General features: G+C 38.0%; 1 protein-coding gene across 1 annotated transcript in view; it reads left to right on the forward strand.

Annotated features, from left to right (window-relative positions):
- Nucleotides 1-613: 613 nt before the first annotated feature.
- IFT80 (intraflagellar transport 80) overlaps nucleotides 614-24,938 on the forward strand; it is a gene marked incomplete at both ends in the record, with an annotated part of 121,817 nt that continues 97,492 nt past the window's right edge. The window contains 4 exons of the mRNA XM_080696741.1: nucleotides 614-652; nucleotides 3,073-3,292; nucleotides 13,475-13,585; nucleotides 16,661-16,729. Of these exons, the coding sequence (XP_080552867.1) occupies nucleotides 614-652; nucleotides 3,073-3,292; nucleotides 13,475-13,585; nucleotides 16,661-16,729 (439 nt within the window). The remainder of the gene's footprint in view (nucleotides 653-3,072; nucleotides 3,293-13,474; nucleotides 13,586-16,660; nucleotides 16,730-24,938) is intronic.

A 24,938-nucleotide genomic window follows, 5' to 3' on the forward strand; every position in this document is an offset into this window, starting at 1 on the left:
ATAATGAACTTATTTTTTCACATTGCTATTATGGTAGCTATAACAGTTGGGCAGTACATCTCTCTACAACAGAATGTAAATCCCATATTGAGCCACTAGGTTGTTAATGTATTATTTTCATGTAGACTCTAGAATGAAAAGGTCATTAAAAATGTAGTTTAGCCCCCCCATTAAACTTTAAGACCTTAATTGCTATCTATAGACAGGATCAAAATGTATCTTGATTGAGGAGTTTACAGTTTTCAGAATCTTTTAATTTGGCCTCAGGACAGCCTTTGGAAACTCTTTGCCCAACAGATTTACTTAGTGGAGTTCTGGATTCATAGGACAGGCTAAGGTAGGTTATTGAGGACCTCGAGAGTTCAACACTGCCTCCCAGACCCCCCTCTCCTATTATCTTTTGGCAGGATCAGTATACCCACTAGTTTTATTCTCTTATACGCTTTCCATATTTTTGATTCCAGAAGGATTAAAGGTACTGTAGTGCTCCTTGGGATAAAAAGATTTGTTTGTTTTTGGTTTTCTGGGTTTTTTAATGCTGACATGCATTTTCTCTCTTTTTTACAGTGAATATAATCAAGTGGCATTTTAAAATTTTGCTGGAAGTGGAGACATGAGACTGAAGATATCTCTTTTAAAAGAACCAAAGCATATCCTTTTAATACTTATAAACATTGTAATCATCTTATCATAGTGTTGTTAAAAGTTTTCTTCTATTTTGTATTCTAGTTAGAGAATGCAGTTTTTTCATTTTTTAATATTGATTTAACTAAATTGTTTTAGAAATATTTGAGATCATGTGTTGCAGGTATTTCTCCAAAGCAAATTATTTGCTCTATATATCACTTTCAAGTTCTTATTGAAGCTGGGTGAGGTGGTGCATACCTGTAATCCTAGTACTTTGGAGTTGGAGACATGGGGATTGCACATATTTGGCCAACTTCAGCAACTTAGCAAGACCCTCCACCACTTAGTGAGACCTTTTTAAAAAAAAATGGGAGCCGGGCGTGGTGGCGTACGCTTGTAATCCCAACATTCAGGAGGCTGAGGCTGGAGGATCATAGTTTGCAGACAGCCTCAGCTACTTAGTGAGGCCCTCCGCAACTTAGACCCTGTTTCAAAATAAAGAATAAAAAATAGGGCAGGGGGCTCGGAGGTTGAATGCCCCTGGGTTCTATCCCCAGATGCGCAAAAAAAAAAAGGGGGGGAATGAGGGTGTAGTTCAGAGATAGAATGCCCCCCAAATTATGATAAATCAGACTGAAAAAATAGGTTAAGAATTTTAGAGATTATATTTCACTCATCATTGCACAGTAATGTCAAAAAGTTTGATATTGCCAATTAAAAATAAGTAAATAGCTGGGCATGGTGGCACATGCTTGTTATCCCAGTACTTGGGAGGCTGAGACAGGAGGATTGCAGTTTGAGGCCAGCCTTAGTACTTAGCTAGACTCTCAGTAACCTCATAAGAACTTGTTTCACAAACAAAAAATTGCAAAAGTTGGGGGCGTGTAGCTTGGAAGTAGAATGCACCTGGGTTCAGTCCTCAGTGTTTATACACACACACACACACACACACACACACACACACACACACGAGAAAAATCAAAGGAAAAAAAAGTATAATAAGATTTTAGTTTTAGCCATGGGATTTTTCCCTTAGGTGAATTGTTATTGTAATACATGATTTAAGAAGGTATTCTGCCAGGCATGGTGGCGCACGCTTGTAATCCCAGCATTTGGGATAGGAGGATCGCAGTTCGCGGACCGCCTCAGCTACTTAATGAGGCCCTTCGCAACTCAGTGAGACCCTGTTTCAAAAAATAAAGAATAGCCAGGTGTGGTGGTGCACGCTTGTAAACCCTGCGCTTGGGAGGTGAGACAGGAGGATCTTACAGGTTTGAAGCCAGCCGCGAGACCCTGTTTCCAAATAAAAATATAAAAATAGGTCCGGGAGTGTAACCCAGACGTAGAAGGGTTTCCAGGAACCCCAGTACCACCACCACCACCAAAGGGAAAAAAAAAAAAAATTGGGCAGGAGGTGTAGCTCCGAGGTCAAAAATGACCCGAGTTCCATCTCCAGAACCGCCAAAAAAAAAAAAAAAAAAAAGAAGGTATTCCACTTAGATTTCAATCTTATTTTAACCCTTGGCTTTTTTTTTAATTTAATTTAACCAAAGTAATATGTGCTTTCTAATAACTTAAGTGATATATACATATATATGTATGTTTTCTTTTTTCCTACTTATTATTCCTCAACAAATTAATGTTGAATCATTTCTTGCATTTTGATAGATATGTATATCCTTTGGTCTTGTTTGATGAGTATTTTGTAACACAAGTTTGAAATTTTTATGTAGTCAAATTTTCCCCCCTTATGGCATCTGGCTTTCTTTGCTTTCTAGTCGTACAACTATTTTGATAGAGTCTTAATTTTCTTTATCTGGGAAGAATATCAAAGACAAAATAAAAAATATATTAGAAGCTTGAAAATATTTGACCCTCCCTCCCTTCTTTTTTTTTTTTTTTTTTTCCCGGTATTGGGGATAGAACCCAGGGATATTGTTCCTCCGAGCCACAACCCCAGCCCTATTTTTTAGCTTTTTTTATATTTTTTGGAGCAGGGCCTCAATGAGTTGCAAAGGGCCTCACTAGGTAGCTGAGGCTGTTTGCAAACTGCAATCCTCCATTCTCTACCTCCCAAATGCTGGGATTACAAGTGTGCGCCACCAAGCCCGGTCCCCTTCCTTTTTTCTTTCCCTTTACTTTTATTTTTGTGGTTCTGAAAAACCTAGGGGCATTTTTACCTCTGAGCTACTCCTGTAGCTTTATTTTATTTCTTACTTGGAGGCAGGCTCTTACTAAGTTGCTGAAGAGCCTTAGCTTTGAGGCTTTGAGCCTCAAAGAGGCTGGCTTTGAGCCTGTGATCCTCCTGACTCAGGTTCCTAAGTATTGGGATTACAGACATGCACCATCACATCTGGCTTATATTTTACTTCTCATAATCTGCACCTGTGGATTCTTTTGTTAAGACTTCTATGTGTATCATGCTTCCTTAATATGATGTCACATCAAGAATTAGTAAGCTGTGTAGGTTGGACTACTGCTGAAGAACTGTATTCATGTAGTGATGACCACCAGATAGTGAAGTGGAACTTGTTAACCAGTGAAACAAGTCAGATAGTAAAGCTTCCTGATGATATTTACCCTATAGATCTTCACTGGTTTCCAAAAAGTTTAGGCTTAAAGAAACAGACTCAAGCAGAAAGTTTTGTCCTCACAAGTTCTGATGGTAAGTTTTAAATAATTGTTATATACTCACCTTTATAAGACCTGTTAGTATGACATATTGTTTGAGTTGTCATTTTTGGATCTACATATTTTCATCCACACATTTTATTTATTTTTGTACATAGTTGTTTGGTTTCTTTGTATATGTGACAACTATTATCATGGAAGAAAATGAATTAAACTGGCATATACTGAATTGAATCTGGGCTTTAGTTTTTACTATCTCTGTGTTTTTATAAGTTTAGTTGTCACCACATTTTAGATTCTAGATTCTTCAAATTTAATGTAATAACAAGCATACTAAAAAGATGTGGAGACATGTTTATTTAGTCAGCTGTCTATTAAATATATCCTTTGTTTTTCTAGTACTTATTAACTTCCAGTTACAGAGTTCAAGTTTTAACTTGACCATAGTTTTATTACTGGTGAACAGAAAGTATGACTTTTTTCTACTTTTAGTTTTTATTTTACTTTTTCCCCATATGTCATTTAAGGGCACACCACTTATGGGTATAGTTATCATAAGTAACAGAAGCTTATTTGGCTAACTTTGCACAAATGAAAATGTTTGGTTTACCTGGCTCTAGGAATAGAGCTTTAAGGATAGATCTTAAGCATGTATCAGGTTCCTGTTCTCACCATCTCTTGGATGGACTCTACATGGTGAACATGATGGTGGCCAGTAGCCAGAGTTCATCATCTTAGATAAGAATGTCAACACAACGAGTGTTTCTTCCTATATGTGTGGGTCATAATGCCCATCACTTGAATGAATCACTTTACTCAAGGAAATGAGAGCTGATTGATCATGTCAAGCCTCAAGCTATCACATGGAAAGTAGAAAAGAGAAGGCTTTTGTAATCAGAAGAGGGGAGGGTGTTATAGCAAACAATACTATCAGATTATACTTTATTAATAGTCTACAGCATTTTAAAGTTTATTTTTCAGAAACTTGGTTAAAAGAGATAATATGTGTGAAAGCACTTGGTACAGTGCCTGGCACTTAAAAGACTGGCTCTAAACCACAGCTAAATTTAATTTTACCTCAGATGGTAAAGAAGAGAGGTCATTTAAATTTTTTTATTTTGATATAATTTCACATTTATATTAAAAGTTCCAAGAATTGTATAAATAATTTCAGTATATCCTTTATTTAAATTTGCTAGTTTACCGTTTTGTCCCATATACTTTATTATTGCCTCTTCTTTCTCTTACTCCACATACACATGTACACTTTTTTTTTCCCTGAAATATTTGAGAGTGCTGGGTATTGTGACACATACCTATAATCTCAGTATTTGGGAGGCTGAGACAGGAGGATTGCAGGTTTGAGCCCAGCCTCAGCACTTAAGAGAGATACTATTTCATACTAAAAACTAAAAAGGACTGGGGTATAGCTCAGAGGTATACAATGCTCCTGGGTTCAATCCCTAGCCACCCCCCCCCAAAAAAAAGAGAGAGAATAATTTAATTATTGATGTGCCCATGAATACTTTAATGCATTTCCTAAGAATATGGATTTTCTGTTATATTAGTACAATATACTGATCAAAAAAGAAATTTAACACTGATATATAATAGTTTATCTACAGTTCATATTCAAACTTTTAGTATTTGTCCTAATATATTTTGTAGAAATTTGTTTCTTCTAGGACAGGATAACACATTGCTTTTGTTATATTTCTTTAGCTTCCTTTAATCTGGAACAACTCTTCAGCCTTTCTTGTATGATCCTGATAATTTTGAAGTATATACACTTAGTTTTACAATGTCTCAACTTGTATTTATTTGATACTTCCTTATGATGATGTTCAATTTAAACATTTTTAGCAAGAAAACTCAGGGCACCAAATTAGATTTATGATGTTGGTTTGGTCCATTATTGGTGATGTAACTTTTTTTTTTTTTGGAGGTACTGGGGTTCCTGGAAGCCCTTCTACCGTCGGGCTACACTCCCAGACCTATTTTATATTTTTTAATTTGGAAACAGGGTCTCTTAAGCCAGCGAGGCTGGCTCCGAACCTGCGCGATCCTCCTGTCTCTGCCTCCCAAGCGCGGGGATTACAAGCGTGCGCCATCACGCCTGGCTTCTGGGTGATGTAACTTTTATTACTTGATAGGTTGTGTTTATTAAATTAATCTACTGTAAAATCACTACTTTTCTCTTTTGATAAGTAATTTGTTAGAGAATATTTAGAGACCATGTAAAAATATTCTCTTCTTCTTTTTTTTAATTTTTTTTATTTTTTTTATTTTTTTTATTTTTTTTTAATTTTATTTTATTGGTGCACTGTATTCATACATCATAGTAGGATACATACTTTTGTAGACATACATGCACACATCGCCCAGTCAGCCCCCACCCGATCCCCACCCTATTCCCTCCCCATCCCTCCCTCCCATGCTTGGCTTAGTGGTTGACATCTAGTATTATAGCAATTTATCCAAAATTAAAAATGATAATCTCACATAACAGTTTCATTTGTCTGATACCAAGCTTTTGATGACTTAAAGATAACATTTCAATATTTCTTTTTGCTTTCTTTCTTACCAGAGAATATTTTTTTCTTTTTTTTAGGTGAAACTATCATATATTTATTTTTCAGAAAAAAATCTATCCTGATATGAAATATGGACTCTAGATACCCAAAACAATCCCGAAGCAAAAACAAAGCTAGAAGATGTATATTTTCTGATTTCAAACCATATAAAGCTACAATAATTGAAACAGTGTAGCACTGTTCTAAAGGCAGATATATAGACCATTGGAGTTAAATACAAGCCTAGAGCTAACTTCTTCCCTATATTGTCAAGTTATTTTTGACAAGGTTTCCACGAACATTTGGTGGTGGAAATAATAATCTTTTAACTAAATATTGTTGAAAAATAATAATTACATGGAAAAGAATAAAATTGGACCCTTACCTAATCCCACATACAAGTATTAACTCAAAATAGATAAAAAACCTAAATATAAATCTTAAGACTATAAGCTTTTAGGAGAAAATCTGGGTCATAAAACCTCACAACATTGAAATTGGCAGTGATTTCTTGGATATGATTTCAATGGCACAGGCAACAGAAGAATATACAAGCTCCCTAAAAAATAAAAGAAAATATTGTATATCCAAAGACAATGTAAACAGAGTTAAAAGTTACTAATAGAATTGGATAAAATATTTCCAAATGCTATATCTGAAGGTATATTAATATTCCAACTAGAAATCCTAAAAATTAACAACAATAAAGGCAAACAATACAATTTAGAGATAGGTAAAAGACTAACATAAATAATGGATCTCCACAGATAACCAATCTTAGTTGTCTGTTGGATGGAAACTCTTGTTTCTCTGGTTCTGGTGAGTGTTACCTATTTCTTCTTTGTAGTTAATCTCTTTGAGTATTTTCTCTAGCGCTGGTTTTGAAGACATAAATTCCTTCAGTTTCTGTTTGTCATGGAAGCTTCTTATTTCTCCATCTAGTTTGATAGAAAGTTTTGCTGGATAGGAAATTTTTGGCTGGAAGTTGTTTTCTTTCAGAGTTTGGAATATATTACTCCAAGCCCTTCTGGCTCTCATGACTTGGTTTGGGAAGTCTGGAGTGATTCTAATTGGTTTGCCTCTGAATGTCACTTGGCCCTTTGTTTTTGTTGCCTTTAAGATTCTCTGCTTGGCTTCCACATTGGTCATTTTGACAATTATATGGCATGGGGATCCTCTTCTCGGATCCTGTCTAAAGGGAGTTCTATAAGTTTCCTGGATCTGTGTATCAACCTCTTGCTCTATATTTGGAAAATTTTCTGCTATTACTTCCTTGAAGAGATTGTTGATCCCTTTGGTATCACTTTCTTTTCCCTCCTCTATTCCAATTATTCTTAGGTTAGCTCTCTTAAGATGGGCCCATATTTCTTCAATGTCAGATTCCTGCTGTTGGATATCTTTTTCTAGATTAGAAACTATGCATTCATTTTTGGATTGCTCATCTTCTAAGAGCGAGATTCTTTTCTCCATGTGGTCTAATCGGTTGTTTGTGCTTTGAATTGAGGCCTTTACTTCATTAATTGCATCCTTTATCTCTTTTTGGCTCTCTCTGAGTTCTTTTCGAAGCACCTCTATTATTTCTACAGTTATTTTCCTGATTTGATCTTCTAGAAATCTCTGATTTTCTGTTTTATCAGGTTCTGATGTTGTGGGGTTGTGCACATTCATTGCTCCAGTGTTATTCCTCTTTCCCATGATTTCGGAGGTTTGTGCCTTCTCTGGGTTCTTCCCTTGGGTCACTATGGCTTCACTTAAGGTGCTCTGGATCTCGAGTCTGTATTATCTCAGACCCCACTACTCCTTTACTGGGTTGTATCACAGAGTCTCTGACCCAGGGAGTCGATAGAGGCTGCTTTAAACTATGGGGGGTGCCAGGTTGCACGTTCTCCTATGGTGTGATATCTCTGCCACCACCACTCCCTCACTGGGTCAAGTCCCAGGAGGCACAATACTGGGATTTCTCCTCTGTGGCCCGCAATTTGACTCACTGTTCTTGAGTACGCAGATGTAGCTGTACTGGACTCGGTGAATTCACTGCTGCTGCCGCCGCCGGTGGCAATATGGCGCCGCTGCCACGCCCTCGGCCATGAGGCTGGCGTATTTTTTCTTCTCTGGTTTTGATTTCCACTCTGAATCCCTGCAGCATGTCTCTCTTCTTCCTTGGACTTCCCACTCTATTACCACTTACTGATGATTCTTAGTTAAATCACTTATTATTAAAATGGTTCCAAAATGTTGTTTTTTCTATCCCTCCCTCTCTCCCTCTCTCTATTTCTCCGTCCTTCCCTTTCTTAAATGGGGATTGAACCCAGAGGCATTCTACCTCTGAGCTATACCCTCATTCCTTTTTTTTTTAAAAAAATATTTTGTTTTGAGATAGTATCTTTCTAAATTGCTGAGACTGGCCTCAAACCAGCAATCCTCCTGTCTCAGCCTCTCAAGTACTGGGATTATAGGTGTATGACCGGCCAAATGTTTTTTTTTAAATAATTTCTTCCATATTAATAATTTCTTCCATATCTGTTTCAAGGAAGTACTTGTCCCATTCATTTATTTTTTTTATCAGATTAGACTCATAGTTTTTATTTTATGAATATTCTATTACTATCACATGTTAATTATGATGTTATAATTGTCCCATATTTGGCCAATGGGATCCCCAGCTGTGGATCCAGTTTGTGTGTGTGTGTGTGTGTGTGTGTGTGTGTGTGTGTGTACATGTGTATGTGTGTCCTCATTGTTTGAGCATTTCATTGCTGGCACAAAGTGTTCCAGGCTTATCTTACATTCTTCCAGTCCCAGTCCCTAAATTAGCTATTTTCCAAGGAGACTTATTCTTTTGGTGGTTAATGATATACTTCCAACTAGACTCATGCCAAACTGCCAATTCCTCTGTAATCGCCATCAACTACCATGAGGACTGATGGACTGGCCTGCCTTCCCAGAACCTGACTGGTCCCAACGGGCCCTGCCCAGACAGGGAGACAGAGTGAGAAGTCCTGTGTATCTACATCCCTGTCCAGCTCAAAGAAGTTACAGAAGATGGACCATAGCCCTTGTGCCGTAAATGATATTAGGATCTATATTCTTGACGGGGAAATGTTGGATAATTAGATTAAAGATGAGCAGAGCAGAGAAAGGAATTGGACAGAAGATCTGGCTAGCCCTCATGAAGAAAGATGAGATTCACCACCCAGCTGCACTTGCCGTTTTGAACACTGCCTCTGCCCGGGGCTTCACTTAGGCACCTGGAGGAAAGTTTCCAACAGGGTAGAAACAGTGCAGGTGTGCTAAGCTGTGCCACGAAAAGAGATAATTCCCTTCCCTCAGATGCATATCCACAAGTGGGAAGGTTTCCACAATGAAGGAATCCCACTAGGCAGAGAACTTGTCAGCATTTTCACTTCCTGCAACATACCCTTTATCACTGCCTCCTCGTAAACTGTACCCAATTCCATAAATAAACGTTTTATATTTGCCTAAAAAAACAAAAAGATAAAAACCAAGATGACAGTGTTAGCTCTGTTCATTCCAGTGGGGTATATTTGCTTCAGGTCTTCTCAGTGGATAAAGCTAAAAAATAGAAGTAAAAATGTCCATTTGATTTTTTTTTTTTTTTTTTTTTTGGTGGTACTGGGGGTGGAACCCAGAGGCTTTCTACCTCCGGGCTATACTCCCAGACCTTTTTTAAAAAATATTTTATTTGGAAACAGAGTCTCACTAAGTTGCTGAAAGCCTCACTAAGTAGCTGAGGCTGGCTTCAAACCCGTGCGATCCTCCTGTCTCAGCCTCCCAAGCGTGGGGATTACAAGCGTGCGCCACTACGCCCGGCTAAAAAAATGTCCATTTAAAAATGCCCATCTACGCCGGGTGTGGTGGTGCACATTTGTAATCTTTGCGCTTGGGAGGCAGAGACAGGAGGATTGTGCAGGTTCGAAGCCAGCCGCGCTGGTTTAGGAGACCCTGTTTCCAAAAATAAAAAAGTATAAAATAGGTTTGGCAGTGTAGCCTGGAGGTAGAAGGGCTTCCCGGAACCCCAGTACCACCAAAAAATATAAATAAATAAATAAATAAATAAATAAATAAATAAATATGCCCATCTGCTGGGCTTGAAATCCAGTACTTGGGAGGCTAAGACAGTAGGATCACAGGTTTGCGGCCAGCCAGTCCCTCCACAACCTAGTGAGACCCTGTTTCAAAAAGAATAAAAAAAATAGGGTTGGAGGTGTAGCTTGGAGGTAGAATGTCTCTGAGTTCGATCCCCAGTACTGGGGGAAAAAAGCCCATTTATAGCTATTTCCTAATGTCTTTTTAAATCTTACATAAATCATAAGTTTATTCTGATAACAGCCAGTCTAGTATAGTACCATGGTTTAATTCTAGTCTTTTTTTTATTTATTTTTTTATTTTTTGATGGTACTGGGGGTGGAACCCTTCTACCTCCGGGCTACACTCCCAGACCTATTTTGTATATTTTTATTTGGAAACAGGGTCTCTTGAGCCAGCGAAGCAGGCTTCGAACCTGCAGGATCCTCCTGTCTCCGCCTCCTAAGCGCTGGGATTACAAGCATTCGCCACCACGCCCAGCAATTCTAATCTCTCATTATACTTGGAACTGAAGAAATCTGGTTCTCATTATTCTCATTATATTTAATTCTACACTACATATTAGTTTCAGAATTGGTAACCCATACTTCTACAAGAATCAATTAAGTTACTAATTAAGTTACTTTTTACTATTACTTTTTTTTTTTGCAGTACTGGGGTTGGAACCCAGGGGTATTCTACCTCTGAGCTACCCCTCCAGCCCTATTTTTAATTCTTTATTTTGAAACAGGGTCTTACTATGTTGCAGAGGGCTTCACTAAGTAGATGAGGCTGGCCACGAACCTGTGATCCTCTTGTCTCAGGCTACACTTACTAGGACTACAAGTGTGCACCACCATGCCCATCTGCCAGCTTATCTTTGTTTTTGATTGAAGATATAGAGTCAAAGTCCTTTGTTCAGGTATTATGTGCTTTGTCCCCCTGCTTAAGTGCGGTTATGTTATTATTTTGAAATACACGGTTTCCACTTAAGGTCTCCTCACCCCATTTTTATTGATTTGGTTATTTTTATACATGTAAAACATTAACATGGATAGTTCCACAAACTAAAAACTTTGTAAAAAAACATACACATAGTCTCTTGACTCACTTCACCCTTCCAGTTCCACACAGCCTGTTCTTTTTATTCCCTTAGGTTACTGATATCGTTGATTCTGGTTTGCCTTCTCTGTGTTTCCTTTGGCAAAATAGATGGTTTTGTAGTAACAGGATTAAACCCAGGGGCATCCTACCTCTGAGCTATATCCTTGTTCCTTACTATTTTTTTGTTTTGAAATCGGATCACAGTAGGTTGCTGAGAGTCTTACTACATTTTTGAGGCTGTCCTTGAGCCTATGATTCTGTCCTAGAATTCCAGGTCCTGGGATTGAACCTAGGGGCATTCTACCTCCAAGCTACACCTGTAGCCTTATTTTTCATTTTTCATTTTGAAACAGGGTCTCACTAAGTTGTGGAGGGCCTCTAAGTAGCTGAGGCTAAGTAGCTGAGGCTGAACATGAAGCTGCCATCTTCCTGTCTCAGCCTCCCAAATACTGGTATTATAAGGATGTGCCACCAGGTCCAGCTTACTTATTTATTTATTTGAAACAGGGTCTTTATTTTATTTTTGGTGGTACTGGGGTTCCTGGAAACCCTTCTACATCTGGGCTACACTCCCAGACATACATACATATATATATATATATATATATATATATATATATATATATATTTTTTTTTTTTTTTTTTTTTTTTTTTTGAAACAGGGTCTCTTAAGCCAGCAAGGCTGGCTTCGAACCTGCATGATCCTCCTGTCTCCGCCTCCCAAGTGCCGGGATTACAAGCGTGCGCCACCACGCCCGACAGGGTCTTTATTTTTTGACAAGTCTCAGCTCAGTTGCTGAGGCTGACTTTAAAATCTGCAATCCTATTGTTTTAGCCTCCCAAGTACGGGGATTACAGGCATGTGCCACTGTGCTTGGCTTAAGGCATTTATAATCTTTAAAAATATGTTTTATAGAGCCAGGCGTGGTGGACATGCTTGTAATCCCCGTGCTTGGGAGGCTGAGACAGGAGGATCGCACAGGTTCGAAGCCAGCCTCAACTACTGAGTGAGGGTTCTGCAGGACAGTGGGAATTTTTCCATAAGCAGAGGGATGCGATAAACAAGTGGCTTGTCAGGCACATCTAAGATAAGACAGTGGGGGCATTTCGGTGAGCAGGGGAAAGAGTATATTTGAATAAGACTTGGGAATTTTCTGGTTAGCAAAGAGGCCTGCAAAATTCTGCTTACATAAAATGTGTGTGTGTGTGTGTGTGTGTGTGTGTGTGTGTGTGTGTGTGTGAGAGAGAGAGAGAGAGAGAGAGAGAGAGATTGAGGATTCAACTCAGGGGCATTCTACTTCTGAGCTACACTCCCAGTCCTATTATTTTAAAACAGGGTCTCACTAAGTTGCTGAGGGCCTTGCTAAACTGCTAAGGCTGGCTTTAAACCTGTAATCCTTCAGTCTCAGCCTCCAAAGTACTGGGAATATAGGTGTGTGCCACCATACCTTGTTTAGAAGGCTTTCTTGACATTTCTTTTGGCCCTTCACCCATATTCCAGTAGCATTTCATTGTTCCTCTGAACCCTTATAGCATTATATACATATGTCTTTAATACCGCTGATTTCAGGGCTTTATAATTTAGTTTTTGTGCCTGTTTTCCAGTAGATTTATGTGTTTCTTTAGATTGTGAATAATTATTTGTTTTAAAAATATACTTTTATTAGTGCATTGTAATCATACAACACAATGAAATTCAGCATGATAGGGACTACATACACACAGCACTTGGTGAACTTTGCCTTAGGTCCAATCCCACTCTCTCCCTTTCCTATAAATAATATTGAGATTGGAGTTGTTAATTTCATGTATGTATGTAGTGTCATCTTTTAGATGTTGATGTATTTTCTGCTATTGTTATCTATTATAATCTATCTCGTATCATAATGAAGCTCAGAGTGATAGGGACACACATGCACAAGGCACTTGGTGAGCTCCCCAGCCCCCACCCAGCTCCCCGCTTCCCCACACAGGGTACTGAGATTGGCATTGACTATTTTGTATATATACACATAGTGTCAATTGAAGTGCTTTCTTCATCAAGTCTCCCTCCTCCCTAGACTCCTCCATCGCTCCACTGGGGTTTCTCCTTTATGTGGAGCTCCTCTTCTATTCCAATTTGTCCCTAGCTTCCATATATGAGAGAAAACAGATGATCCTTCACTTTCTGTGACTGCCTTTAGCATAATATTCATTAGTTCTATCCATTTTCCTGGAAATGACATAATTTGGGGCAGCTGAACTAACTTAGACACTTCACAAAAGACGAAATATGAATGGCAAATATGTGAAAAAATGTTCAACATCATTAGCAATCAGGAAGATTGTGAATAATTATATTATTTTCAATTATACCTCTAGTACTAGTACTATGCTGTTAAGTCATCTAGTAGTTAGGAGTTCAACAGATGGGTATTAAATAAAATAGATTTCTCAACTGTAATTTCTTTTAGGTAAATTTCATCTGATTTCCAAGTTAGGAAGAGTGGAAAAAAGTGTAGAAGCTCACTGTGGAGCAGTACTTGCAGGAAGATGGAATTATGAAGGAACGGCATTAGTTACAGGTAAATAATCTACAAATGCACCATTGTTTTATAATGGTGCTAGGGACAGAATCCAGGACTTTGCACATGCTAGGTAAGTGTTCCTGAGCTTCATCCGTCAATTTCAAAATGATATTTCAAATGATTTTTAAAGAAAAATTTCTAAAGAAACGGAATATTTTCATTTAGCTATGTCTTTCACTGTGGAATTGGCACAATAATGATTAGACTGCTATATAAATGGTATAATTCAGAATGTTATATTACTAGTTTTGTTTTTATACTGGGGATGGAACCCAGAGGCATTCTACCTCGAGAGACACCCCCAGCCCTATTTTTTTATTCTTTATTTTGAAATAGAGTCCCACTAAGTTGTGAAGGGCCTCACTAAGTAGCTGATGCTGTCTGGGAACCACAATCCTCTTGTCTCAGCCTCCCAAATGCTAGGATTACAAGCATGCGCCACCATGCCCGGTTATATTATTAGTTTTCTGATGTGACTCTTGGAGATTGTTTTGTTGAATAAGGTTTTTAGAATGGTCAAGTAGGAGGCTGAGTGTGGTGGTGCAAGTTTGTAATCCCAGTATTTGGGAAGTGGAGACCAGAGGATCGTTGTTCTCGGACAGCCTCAGCTACTTAGAGAGGCCCTTTGCAACTCAGTGAGACCCTGTTTCAAAAATAAAAATACTAAAAAATAGGACTCGGGGTGTAGTTTGGAGGAAGAATGCCCCTGGGTTTCATATCCCCAGTACTGGAAAAAAAAAAAAAAAAAGAATGGTCAAGTAAAAGTTGTAATTCTTTAAAATTTCACAATTCAAAATATTATCACTAAACTGCCCTTTACTCTTATTTTGTCTTTCGCCCATCTCCAAGGATTCTTATCTTCACTTACTTTAGTAATTATCTATTGCTGGGTAACAGATTTCCCTAATAGTGACTTAAAATAAATGTGTAGTATCTGACAGTTTTTGTGGTCAGGGAACAGTGTAGGTGGGTGATTGCTGCTGGCTCATCTTTTCTTGTGAGGCTCCATTCAAGTTGTTAGGTCGGGCTGCAATCATAAGAATGCTTGGGGCCAGGGAACCCCAAGCAAGACAACTCGCTCATATGGTTGTTGGTGAGAGGCTTTATTTCCTCTCCTCTCTGGTTATGGCAGGAGACCAAAATATCCATCCATCTGTCCTTCCTTCCTTCCTTCCTTCCTTCCTTCCTTCCTTCCTTCCTTCCTTCTTTTCTCCTTTCCTTTCGTCCTTGCTTTCTTCCTTTTTTTTTTTTTTGGTGGTGGTACTGGGGACTGAACCCAAAGACATTCTACCTTTGCGCAACACCCCGAGTCCAATTATATTTCCTCCTCCTCCTCCTCCTCCTCCTCCTCCTCCTCCTCCTCCTCCTCCTCCTCCCCTCCTCCTCCTCCCCTCCTCCTCCTCCTCCTCCTCCTCCTACTTTTTATTCTTTACTTCGAAACAGGGTCTGAGGGCCTCACTAAGTAGCTGAGGCTGTCCACGAACCATGATCCTCCTGTCTCAGCCTCCCAAATGCTGGGGTTACAAGCGTGTACCACCATGCCTGGCTTTTGTATTTCTTATTTGGAAACAAGGGTCTCATTAGGTTGATGAGAGGCTCATTACTTTCTGAGCCTCTTCTGGAACCTGTGATCCTCCCCCTCCCCCAAGTACTGGGATTAAAAGTATGTTCTACCACGCCCAGCTTTCTTTTTTTTTTTTTTTAAATATATCCTTCTTTTCTAAAATATATCCTTGTTGGTGCATTGTAATTATACATCATGGTAAGACTCAAAGTGATAGATAAATACATACATGCATCATTTGGTGTATTTCCCTCATTATCCCAGTCCTACTCCCCCTTCCTCCCTTCACATGCATGTTAGTGAGACTGGTGGCAGTACCTTTTTGTATGTATGTAACCTTATTTATATCTGTTACCTTCCTCAAGCCTTCTTTTCTTCCTCCCTACCTTCCTCCCTCAATACCTTCCCACTCTTCTACTGGTTTCTGTCCTTTGTGTATTCTTTTTATTTTCTTCTTTTGGCTAATTGTGTTGGCTAAAATTTCAAGTATCATATTGAATAGGAGTGATCTCGTTCATATCTTTACTTTTTCCTTTTCCAGTGGCTTTTTTTCAGCATATGAATGTGTTTAGAGGTCTCTCATCTTTTAAGAAGATGGAAATATAAGTTCAAGTATAAGGGTGTTTTTTGTTCTTTTGGGTTTTTTTGGTGGTACTGGGGATGAAACCAAGAGGCTTTCTACCTCTGGGCTATAGTCCCAGGCCTATTTTATATTTTATTTGGAAATAGGGTCTCACTAAGTTGCTGAGAGCCTCACTAAGTAGCTGAGGCTGGCTTTGAACCTGTGCGATCCTCCTGTCTCAGCCTCCCAAGCGCTGGAATTACAAGCGGGTACCACCACGCCCGGCAGGGTGTTTCTTAATGTTAGCATACTTATCTAGTATGCACAAGGCCTTCTCCCTAGCCATGCAAAGAAATAAGTAAATATGGGGCTAAAGTCTTCTCTCTGTGGTACAGTGTTTGCCTAGAATGTGCAGTCCTCATTACTACAAAAAAGTTCCTCAATAAATAAATATATTAATTGACTAAATTGAAATAAAAAACAACCTGTGATCCCTCTCTTAATTGACTCTGTCTAGCTCTGATCTTCTCTTTCTTTCTTCTCTTTTCAGCTGAATTACTCAAAAGAATAGTTCATTATATCATTTTATTCAGTCCTCAACTAACTGGGATTTGGCTGCACCAATACTTATACTGAAAATACTTCTTTTTAGAATTCTAAAATGGAGATTTCAGTGACAATGGGAGCAGTATTTGAATAAGATCCATAAGTCTTTTAATATTGAAGGAATAAAATTTTAGTTATGAAATTTAGTCTACTTTGACAAAACTGTTTCAAAAGTTAATTCTAATTAAATTTAACAGCTATAAAGCTGTCTATAATTTAATTAGAGTGAATTATGTCTGATTTTTAAACATGAATTGATGTAGATACTATTGATTTCTATTTGAAAATTTAATATTTAAATTATTTTTATAGATTTAAGTATTGTTTTTTCTCTATACAGTTGGAGAAGATGGACAAATTAAAATTTGGTCAAAGACTGGGATGCTTAGATCAACACTAGCTCAGCAAGGTATGTTTTATAATCTTTGAAAATTATAGAATACAAAAGTTCCTTAATATTTTTTTTTAAGAAACAATATAATATAGTGGTTGAGACTGACTTTGGTCAAGCTTAACAACTAAAATCTCTTCTTTTTTTATATGTATAAAGAAGTTTATTAAAAGATAGAAATACAGAGGATAGGTACAGCTCCATACCAGTCTGGCATGGAGGGGTGACTCAAATGAGTACACTCAAATCTCTTATTTCTATTTATACTTTTTCTGCTTACTTTCAGTGATATAGATCAAGGTAACTATATTATTCAAGTTAAGAAATATAGGAAATAGCCAAGGGCTTTTTCTTTATGTTACTAAGTCTACACAAAAGCAATTACAGACTAAATATTCTTTTAGTATAATTCTGAAGCTCTTGGAGCATATTATTAATAGATTAAGGTTGGATGCTTAGTTAAGTAAATCATAACATTAGAAGATATTAAAAGTATCTTCTTGCCAGGCATGGTGGTGCATGCCTGTAATCTCAGTACTTGGGTGACCCAGACACGAGGATCACAGGTTTGAGGCCACCCTCAGCAACTTAGAGACATCCTCAGCAAGTTAGTAAGACCTGTTTCAAAATTCAAAAACATAAAAAGACCTAGGGGTTTAGCTTGGAGGTAGAACACCCTGGGCTTAATCCTCATTATATAAAAAAGTATCTTCTTACTTAAGAAGTTCCAATAGTTTCATAAAATTAGCATGCCTTCTAAATTATGTTGTACATTTGATTTTCATTGTAATGGAGGGGAATAGATACACAGATGACCTGAAATTGGAAAACAATACTATTTAACAAAGCATGTCAGTATTCCATATTAATGGAAAGGAGAGAAGATAATTTGATCCAGTGGTCATTCCTGTTGGGATTTAGATTGTGTATTTTTTTCTACATAGCAGATTAATTTCCTAATTAGGTTTCACATAGGACCATAAGGCAGTTTTAATGTTGACCCGAATACGTTGCCAAAATGCTGTAGATTATTCTTTAGAATTATATGATGGTGTTTTGGTATAAAGCATCAATAACTGACTTCCAGAAATTTTAAATTTCACTTTAAAAATAATATTTACTGCTGTGCATGGTGGTGCACCCTTGTAATCCTAGTACTTGGGAGGCCAGAGAGAAGGATCACAAGTTCGAAGCTAACCTCTTCAACTTCGCGAGGTTCTTAGCAACTTAATAAGATGCTGTTTCCAAATAAAATAAATACATAAAAAGAGCTGAGGGGCCGGGCGTGGTGGCGCACGCTTGTAATCCCCGCGCTTGGGAGGCGGAGACAGGAGGATCGCGCAGGTTCGAAGCCAGCCGCGCTGGCGTTAAGAGACCCTGTTTCAAAAATATAAAATAGGTCTGGGAGCATAGCCTGGAGGTAGAAGGGCTTCCAGGAACCCCAGTACCACCAAAAAAAAAAAAAAAAAAAGAGCTGAGGGTGTAGCTCAGAGGTAGCAAACATCAGGTTCAATCCCTAGCACCATAAAAAACAAAACAAAACAAATACAAACAGAAATCACATTTACTCTTAGGGTAATATTAAAATCAGACTTTTTTTTTAGCTATACATTAACCAAATATTAACAAAAGTACCAGAAATGCTAAGTAGTATTTCTCTTCGAGGTTAAGTGTTTGCTACAGATAATCTCTAGGTAGACTATCCATGAGTAGAAAATGTAGCCAGGTGTGGTGGAGCATGCTTGTAATTTCAGTACTTTGGAAGGCTAAGACAGGAGGATCTCATGTTTATGGCCAGCCTCAGCTACTTAGTGAGGCCCTCCACAACTTAATGAGACCCTGTTTCCAAATAAAGAATAAAAAATAGAACTGGGGTTGTAGTTTGGAGGTAGAATATCCCTGGGCTCAATCCTTAGGTGTACACACACACACACACACACACACACACACACACACACACACAGAAAAGAGAAAAGAAAATGTAAAGTTTAGAATTTCAGATTAAAAAAAAGGTCAAGGCTGGTGTTTAATATATGCCTGTAATCTCAGTACTTGTGAGGCTCAGACAGGAGGATTAGGTTTGAGGCCAGCTTCAGCAATTGAGTGAGATCCTGAGCAACTTAGTGAAACCCTGTTTCAAAATAAAAAAACAAACAAACAAAAAAAAAACAACCAGGCATGATGGTGTACGCTTGTAATCCCAGCATTTGGGAGACTGAGACAGGAGGATTGTTGTTCACAGACACCCTCAGGTACTTAGTGAGGTCCTTTACAACTCACTGAGACCCTGTTTCAAAATAAAGACTAAAAAATCGGGCTGCAGGTGCAGCTCGAAGGTACAGTACCCCTGGGTTCCATACCTAGTACGGCAAAAAAATAAATAAATAAATAAAAATAAAAATAAAAAAATAAAAATAAAAATAGGGCTGGGAATATACAAAGGCAGATTGCCTTGTGTTCAAACCCTAGTACCACAAAAAATAAACAAATAAATAATAAATAGATAAATAAGAATAAATGTAAAAGTCAATTTATTATTACCTTGATAATAATAAATAAATCTTACTAAAATCTTCTAGTTTTGCTTTATAGATTTTTTTTTTTTCATTGTTGGGGATTGAACCAGGGCTTCATGCATTGCTAGGCAAGTGTTCTACCATGGAGCCCCAGCCCACATAGATTTTTCTGTTAAAGCTAATTATATGAATTATTTGACATTCTTACTTTGTGATGAATGATTTATGTGTAATTGACAGAATTCTTCTAGAGATCGCCAACTCTTGGAAGGACTGTAGGAAGTTTTTATCAGTGCCAGCATCTATTGAGACAACCTTTGTTCCTTTCTTTTCTCAATCAGTTTTGTTGCTTACAGATGACACATATCTTCAGAGAATATCTGAAAACTTATCTCACTATCCACCACAGAAAATTTGAATCTTTCTCAAGATGCTACATTTTCATAGGCTGGAAATCATAATCAAGTCTCTGATCATTGCTGCTGCTGCTTACTGTTATTGTAGTGCTAGGGATTGAACCAAGGCCCTTTGTATGCTAGGTAGCTACTCTACCACTGAACTCTACTCCTGCCTCAGTCTTTGATTATTTATAAACTCTCTTTGATAAGTTTTGAAGGTGATTATAAATATAAGCCACTAAGAGCTAGAGGCTCTCATTAAATAGAACTAAAGGTTCAAGTCGGAAGACAAGGCAGGTGAGTATGGGAGATTCTTGTCTCCTTTGAAGAGAGAAAAAATTGATATAAAAATAATGTAAACACAAATTATTGTAAAACATGGAATTTCATAAACAGTGTTGGGAACATGCTTGTGAGTTTGTCTCCATATTATAGTATGTCTCCATATATATTGTGAGTTTGTCTCCAAGTTAATTATACTTACTCTTTGATGAACAGAAAGGAGCCCTCCAATGCTCTAATGCTACATTTTCTTCTCTTTTATGTTTTTTTTGTTGTTGTTGTTTTTTTGATACTGGGGATTGATCCCAGGACCATTCTACTCCCAATCTACTTTTTATTATTTTAAGTTGCTGAGCATCTCATTAAGTTGCTGAGGCTGGCCTTGAACCTGTTACCCTCCTATCTCAACTATGCCTGGCTATAATGCTTCTTTTCTATCCTTAACTTCTTTCTACTCTTCTCTTTCCTAGATCTTTGGATCTACCATTTGATTTGTATTTAATTAACCAATTAGCTTTTTGTGGCACTGGAGATTTTGTGGCATTGGACTTCCAGTCCCCTCTTTTTTTTTTTTTTTTTTGAGACAAGGTCTCAATAATTTGCTCAGGCTGTCCCCAAACTTGTGATCTTCTTGTCTCAGCCTAAGTCCTAGGTAGTGAGGTTAAAGATGTGCACCACTGCACCCAACTGGATTCACCATTTTAGACTCTCAAAAGTATAAAGTAAAAACTTAGAATAAGCCAGATGTAGTGGTGCATACTTGTAATCCCAGTACTTGGGAGGCTGAGACAGGAGAATTGCAGGTTTGAAGTCATCCTCAGCTACTTAGTGAGGCCATCTGCAACTTAGTGAGTCCCTGTTTACAAATAAAAGAAAAAAATAGGTCTAGGGGTATATCTCAAAAGTAAAATGCCTCTGAGTTCTATCCCTAGTACCACCAAAAAAAATAAATAAATAAATAAATTAATTAAAAAAAATAGAATAAATCAGTTGTAAACCAGGCGTGGTGGTGCACGCTTGCAATCCCAGCATTCGGGAGGCTGAGACCGGAGGATCACGGTTTGTGGACAGCCTCAGCTACTTAGTGAGGCTCTCTGCAACTCAGTGAGACCCTGTTTAAAAATAAAGAATAAAAAATAGGGCAGGGGCTGTAGCACAGAGGTTGAATGCCCCTGGGTTCCATCTCTAGACCTGGGGGGAAAAAAAAGAATAAGTCAGTTGTGGTGGTACACACCTATAATCCTAGTACTTGGAGAAGTATCACAGGTTCATAGCTAGCCTCAGCAATTTAGCAAGGCCCTCTGCAACTTAGTGAGACCTTGTTTCAAAATAAATAGGGCTGGGAGTGTAGCTCAGAGGCAGAATGCCCCCTGGGTTCAATATCCAGTACTACCAAAAAACAAAACAAAAACTTAGAATAAGTTGTTTAATAAAACCTTTTTATTTGCTTTTTTGCCATTTGTATATCTTCCTTGGATACTTATTTAAACCCTTTGTCCATTTTATTTATTTATTTATTTGTTTGTTTGTTTTATGGTGCTTGGAATTGAACCCAGGGACATTCTCTGTGCTACACTCCCAGATCTTTTTTTTTTTTTTTTTTTTTGCGGGTCTGGGGATGGAACCCAGGGGCATTCGAACTCCAAGCTACACCCCCTGCCCAATTTTTTATTCTTTATTTTGAAACAGGGTCTCACTGAGTTGCAGAGGGCCTCACAAAGTAGGTGAGGTTGTCCATGAACCGTGATCCTCTGGTCTCAGCCTCCCGAATGCTGGGATTACAAGCATGCCCCACTATGCCCAGCTCCAGATCTATTTTTTAAAACACTGATTTGCCAAGGGCCTCACTAAATTGCTGAACTTGACCTCAAACCTGTGATCTTCCTGTTTCAGCCTCCAAAGTACTAGGATTACAGGTGTGTGTCACCACACCTGGCTCCCATTTTAACAACTGGATTTTTTTTTGCTGGGCACAGTGGTACACACCTGCAGTTACAGCTGCTGGGAGCCTGAGGCAGTTGGAACACTTGAGTCCAGGAGGTTATGGCCAGCCTGGGCAACAAGCTGAACCTCATTTCAAAATAAAGCAAACAAAAGTGGCAAGATAGTTTTAATATGTATCAGTCACATCACATACTGTTGTCATTCTTAATAACTAATAGCTGTAACTTCCTAAAATCAAATTGCTTTGAAAGCATAAATCTTTTTGTGCTATTTTAATCTTGTTATCACTCAAGGTTTATATTATTAGGTAAATAAGCAAAAATAGATTTTTGTGGTACTGGGGGTTGAATCCAGGGGCCTTCTACCTCTGAGTTACATCCTTAGCCCTTTTTAACTTTTTATTTGGAAACAGAGTTTCACTAGGTTTCTTAGATTGTTCTTGAACTTGTGATCCTCCTGTCTCACCCTCCAAAGTATTGAGGATTACAAATGTGCACCATATTGCCCAGCTAAATTAGATCTTTATTTTAGTTAAACTCTTGATATTTCTTTTTTTTAATAATTATTTTTTATTGGTACACTGTATTCATACATCATAATGGGGTAAAAAAATACTTTTGTAGACATACATGCACACATCACCCAGTTAGCCCCTACCCGATCCACACCCCGTTCCTTTCCCATTCCTCCTTCCCATGCTTGGCTTAGTGGTTGACATCTAGTATTATAGCAATTTATCCAAAATTAACAATGATAATCTCACATAACAGTTTAATTTGTCTGATACTAAGCTTTTGATGACTTAAAGATAGCATTTCAATATTTCTTTTTGCTTTCTTTCTTACCAGAGAATATTTTTTTAGGTGAAACTATCATACATTTATTTATTGATTTTTCAGAAAAAATCTATCCTAATATGGAATATTGACTCTAGATACCCAAAATGATCTCGAAAAAGAACAAAGCTAGAAGATATATATTTTCTGATTTCAAACCATATAAAGCTACAATAATTGAAACAGTGTAGTACTGTTATAAAGGCAGATATATAAACCATTGGAGTTAAATAAAAGCCTAGAGATAAATTCTTCCATATATTGTCAAGTTATTTTTGACAAGGTTTCCACGAGCATTTGGTAGAGGAAATACTAATATTTTAACTAAATATTGTTGAAAAATAATAATTACATGAAAAAGAATAAAATTGGATCCTTACCTAATACCATATACAAATATTAACTCAAAATAGATAAAAGACCTAAATATAAATCTTAAGACTATAAACTTTTAGGAGAAAATCTGGGTCATAAAACCTCACAACATTGAAATTGGCAGTGATTTCTTGGATATGATTTCAATGGCACAGGCAACAGAAGGGTAAACAAACTCCCTAAAGATAAAAAAATTTTATATCCAAAGACAATGTAAACAGAGTTAGAAGTTACTGATAGAATGGGATAAAATATTTCCAAAGTCTATATCTGAAGGTATATTAATATTCCAACCAGAAATCCTAAAAATTAGCAACAATAAAAGCAAATAATACAATTTAGAGTTAGGTAAAAGACTTACATAAATAATGAATCTCCAAAGATAACCAATTTTAGTTGTCTGTTGGATGGAAAATCTTGTTTCTGTGGTTCTGGTGTGTGTTACCTATTTCTTCTTTGTAGTTAATCTCTTTGAGTATTTTCTCTAGTGCTGGTTTTGAAGACATAAATTCCTTCAGTTTCTGTTTGTCATGGAAGCTTCTTATTTCCCCATCTAATTTGATAGAAAGTTTTGCTGGGTAGGAAATCTTTGGCTGGAAGTTGTTTTCTTTCAGAGTTTGGAATATGTTACTCCAAGCCCTTCTGGCTTTCATGACTTAGTTTGGGAAGTCTGGAGTGATTCTAATTGGTTTGCCTCTGAATGTCACTTGGCCCTTTGTTTTTGTTGCCTTTAAGATTCTCTGCTTGGCTTCCACATTGGTCATTTTGACAATTATGTGGCGTGGGGATCCTCTAAGTTTCCTGGACCTGTGTATCAACCTCTTGCTCTATGTTTGGAAAATTTTCTGCTATTATTTCTTTGAAGATATTACTTATCCCTTTGGTTTCACCTTCTTTTCCCTCCTCTATTCCAATTATTCTTAGGTTAGCTCTCTTAAAATGGGCCCATATTTCTTCAATGTCAGATTCCTGCTGTCGGATATTTTTTTCTAGATTAGAAACTATGCATTCATTTTTGGATTGATCATCTTCTAAGAGTGAGATTCTATTCTCCATGTGGTCTAATCGGTTTGTACTTTGAATTGAGGCCTTTACTTCATTAATTGCATCCTTTATCTCTTTTTGGCTCACTGAATTCTTTTCGAAACACCTCTATTATTTCTACAGTTATTTTCCTGATTTGATCTTCTAGAAATCTCAGAATTTCTGTTTTATCAGGTTCTGATGTTGTGGGGTTGTGGGCATTCATTGCTCCATTGTTATTCCTCTTTCCCCTGATTTCAGAAGTTTGTGCCTTCTCTGGGTTCTTCCCTTGGGTCACTACGACTCCACTTAAGGTGCTCTGGATCTCGAGTTTGTGGTATCTCAGTCCCCACTACTCCTTTACTGGGTTGTATCGCAGCGTCTCAGACCCAGGGAGTCAATCGAGTCTGCTTTAGACCATGGGGGGGGGGGCGGGTGCCAGGTTGGGCGTTCTCCTGTGGTGTGATATCTCTGCCACCGCCACTTCCCCACTGGGTCAAGTCCCTGGGAGTACTGTACTGGGATTTCTCCTCTAGGGGTCACAATTTGACTCACTGTTGTTGAGTGTACTGATGTAGCTGTACTGGACTCGGTGAATTCGCTGCTGCTGCCACCAGTGGCAATATGGCGCCGCTGTCATGCCTTCGGCCGTGAGGCTGGCATATTTCTTCTCTGGTTTTGAGCTCCGCTCTGAGTCCCTGCAGGGCGTGCTGAGCCCAGCCCCTGAGAGCTTTAGATGCTCCCTGCGCTGAAAAATCTGCTGAATTTCGCCCAGCTGATCCACAGTGGCTCATCTCGGCTCGCTGTCTGCCGCTCCTCTCTGGAGCCTGTTGGATTGTTGAGTGTGTTGGTC

This window comes from Muscardinus avellanarius (assembly GCF_963383645.1).
Source record: "Muscardinus avellanarius genome assembly, chromosome: 5".
NCBI classification, from domain to species: domain Eukaryota; kingdom Metazoa; phylum Chordata; class Mammalia; order Rodentia; family Gliridae; genus Muscardinus; species Muscardinus avellanarius.